General features: G+C 43.0%; 1 protein-coding gene across 1 annotated transcript; it reads right to left on the reverse strand.

The window, feature by feature from the left end:
• Nucleotides 1-3,606, reverse strand: LOC103828711 (receptor-like kinase TMK4). Its single transcript, XM_009104337.3, has 2 exons — nt 819-3,606; nt 1-737 (listed from the first exon to the last, which is right to left on the reverse strand). Exons 1-2 carry the CDS (start codon nt 3,163-3,165, stop codon nt 214-216), a joined length of 2,871 nt encoding a protein of 956 aa, XP_009102585.1. The 5' UTR covers nt 3,166-3,606; the 3' UTR covers nt 1-213.

Raw genomic sequence — 3,606 nt, forward strand, 5'->3', positions numbered from 1 at the left:
GTTTACAGATTTTTTTTTCTTTCAGAAAACAAAGCTACTTAGTACAAATTCTCTTTAAAAGAATGAATAAATGCAAAAGCACAAGTGGTCAGACGCAAATACATCATATATGTGCTTACAATATATATAAATATAATCATCATATCATAAAAAGATATTAAAACACACACACACAAAAGTAACATCGATTTGAAAACACACAAGAGTTTGTTGTCACCGACCATCTGTTGAATCGAACGTGCTATGAAAACCAGAAGGCTTAGGAGGAATACTAGACTGTGTCTGAGAGTAAGAGAAGTCTCCACCGAACATTGACGTCGATGTTCCTTCGTTTTGCTGCCATCTCTGTAGAGCTTGAGGTAAACTCATGTTGTTCATATCGATCCCGAAACTCTCTTCTTGTTCCTGGCTCGTCGGTTTCCATTTCTCCACGAGTGGGCCTAACACGTTCACCGCGTGGCCCATGTCTGGTCTCTGTTGTGGCTCCCGGGCTGTGCAATGTCCTGCTAGCTCAGCAACCCTGTGAATGCTCTCCAGTGTTTCCTCGTCTGCCTCTAAGGTTTGATCGAGTTCCTTTGAGATGTTTTCTTTGTTGATTAGGACTCTTCTGAACCATGTGACTAGATGACATTTCTCGTCTGGTAATGAATCGTCTAATGCTTTTCTTCCCGTTAGCATTTCCATAAGAACAACTCCAAATGCATACACATCCACTTTCGTCGTTACTCTTCCAGTAGCTGCAACCATATTATAACAAAATGTTTATAAATCATTTGCACAATAAGATAACGAACTAAGGCATCATATTGTAAACATACCGGCGTATTCTGGTGCTAGATAACCGAATGTGCCTGCTAATCTTGTCTCAACAGAGTACTTCCCGTCCGGTGCGTTCTTAACCAAACCGAAATCAGCAACCTTTGCCCTCATGTCATCACCAAGAAGGATGTTAGAAGGCTTTAAATCTCTGTGGATGAAACTCTGCTGAGCCAAGCTATGGAGATACTCCACACCTCGTGCCACATCTAGAGCAATACTCACTCTTTGTTTCCATGTCAAAGGAGAGTACCCAAGTTCTTGATACTCAAACAAATGCTGTCCCAGGTTCCCCTGAGGCATGTACTCATAGACAAGCAACCTCTCGTACCCGTTCACACAGTAACCCAACAGAGCAACCAAATGTCTATGTCTGACCTTAGTGAGCACAGCGATCTCAGCCTGAAACTCGTTCCTTCCTTTATCACCCATTGACGAAGATTCCATCCTCTTAATTGCAGTCTTCGTCCCATCGTGTAGTTCTCCGGCATACACAACGCCAAAGCCGCCTCTTCCCAATATGTTAGCCTCACTGAAATTATTAGTAACTTGACGAAGAACCTCCATGGGAATAGTAACGTTTCCACCTTCAAGAGGGAAACGATCACCACCACTGTCAACACTACTAGGACTCTTCAACGCATTGAAGTTGTTAGCTCCATATCCATTCTTATCATCACTAACCATAAGCTTCCCGGCCTTCTCAGGATCCGTCCTTCCAAACTTCCCATACTTATTCTTCATGACGAATTTGTAAACCACAAATCCAACAATGGCAAGGAAAACAAAAACGCCTACGATCACACCGATAATCACACCAGCCTTACTACCACCACCACCAGGACCACCACCGTTTGTAGAATCTCCGACATCAGTTCCAATCAAAATGTTTCCCGGTTTGTAACTAAACTTGACCTGAGCCGGAAAAATTGGTATTTCTCCTGTGAGATTGTTGTTCGAGACATCGATTAGCTGCAGATTAAACATAAATGTCAACACTTTAGGGACGACACCGGTTAAGTTGTTGTCGTTAAGGTAAATATTCTTGAGTGAAGTGAGATTCGCGATCGCCGGAGATATAACTCCGGCGAATCCATGTTTAGCAAGATTCAGCGTGACGACATTCTTCTTACTTGAGTCGCAAGTAACATAAGCCCAGTTGCTACAAGCATCGTTTCCTTGCCAAGACTCAGCCAATGTCGGCGGATACCCCAAACCTCCAGCCACCGCTAAGAGCGTCATCACCTGAGGATCACAGTTCTCTCCTGCTTTGGCGGTGCAGAAGTAGTTACGCTCGGCGGATACTTTCGCAACCTCAGGTGGAAACAGAGGAAGAGGACCTTGGAACTTGTTGCTGTCAAGAGTAATGTTCTTGAGGCTTCCGAGTGGTAATAGCGACGGCGATACGATTCCGGTTAACTGGTTATCTCTGAGCTGAAGATCGAAGAGATTGGTTTTCGAGAGATCCGGTATTGGTCCGGTTAACTGATTCTTCTGTAACCAAGCTTGTGTTAGTGACGTCATACCGGAAAGAACTTCGATTGTACCGGTTAAACCGGATTCCTGATTATTGATCCAGAGATTCTGAACCGGAGATTTGGCCAGCGAGGGAGGTAAAGCGCCGGTGATGTTGTTGTAGGAGAGGCGGAGACTCTGGAGAGAAGCGAAGGAGTCGAAAACGTCAGGCAAGACGCCGGAGATTGTGGTGTTGTCGAGGGAGACGCTGGTTAGAGAAGTAGAATCCACGAGCTCCGAAGGGAAGCTCCACGCGGCGATGTTGGGGTTATCGCTTATGCTAAGAATCTGGAGGCTGGTGAGTCCGGCGAAAGCTCCGGGCTCAACTCCGTCGAAGAGATTCTCGTCGAGGTAGATTTCTTGAAGAGAGGAGAGTTTCGCGAACGATGGGATTTTACCGGAGAGTTTGTTACGTTGAAGAGTGAGAGTCTTGAGCTCGGAGAGAGTGGAGATCTCTGGCGGTAGTCCGCCGGAGAGAGATGTGTCCTCGAGGCTGATCGAATTGACGCGGCCGGAGGTGCATTTTACGCCGGTCCATTTGCAGTAATCGGTGGAGGAGGTGGTGGACCAGTCTGACGGCGGAGGTCGGAATGATTTAGCTAATGCGAGCATTGCTGCTCCGTCATCTGCGGTGGATGCGGTGAGGGAAGAGATGGCGAAGAGGAGGAAGAGGAGGAGGTGAGGCGTAGGAGCCTCCATGGCTTGGAGAACAGGCAGAAGGAATGAGGAGGAGGAAGAAGAAGAAGGTTGGATTTTTTTGAAATTTTTTTGATGATGTTGGAGGAGAGAGATGATGAATGGAGGAAGGGAAGGAAGCGTAAAGTGAGGTGTCATTCGCTATTCAACAGATCATCTTACTATTATAAACCTAACCCATTATTTAACTGACTATTACTATTTTAAATGAGTTTGTTTGTTAGTTCACTCGAAAGAAAAGAAAAAAAAAACAGAGAATACGCGTTGTTGTATTATCTAGTAATAAATCTTTTTTGGACAAAATATCTAGTAATAAACTTTTATAACAAAGTGTGTGAATGTATTTCATCTAAAATTTAAAGTGATTTGTAGTACTATTAAATAACATTTTTTGTTACTCAACTTTTGATTTTGAAACTTTTTTTTTTTAAAATGGGTTTATTCAATTTGTGATTTTATAATGTACATTAAAATCTATTATAATAATATTTTAAACATATTAAAATTCAAACATATAGTTTTTCTTCGGATTTTGAATTAAGTAATTAAAATATTAAATTTTACAGATTATCCAAAATC

This window comes from Brassica rapa, chromosome A07 (genome assembly GCF_000309985.2).
Source record: "Brassica rapa cultivar Chiifu-401-42 chromosome A07, CAAS_Brap_v3.01, whole genome shotgun sequence".
Taxonomy (NCBI): domain Eukaryota; kingdom Viridiplantae; phylum Streptophyta; class Magnoliopsida; order Brassicales; family Brassicaceae; genus Brassica; species Brassica rapa.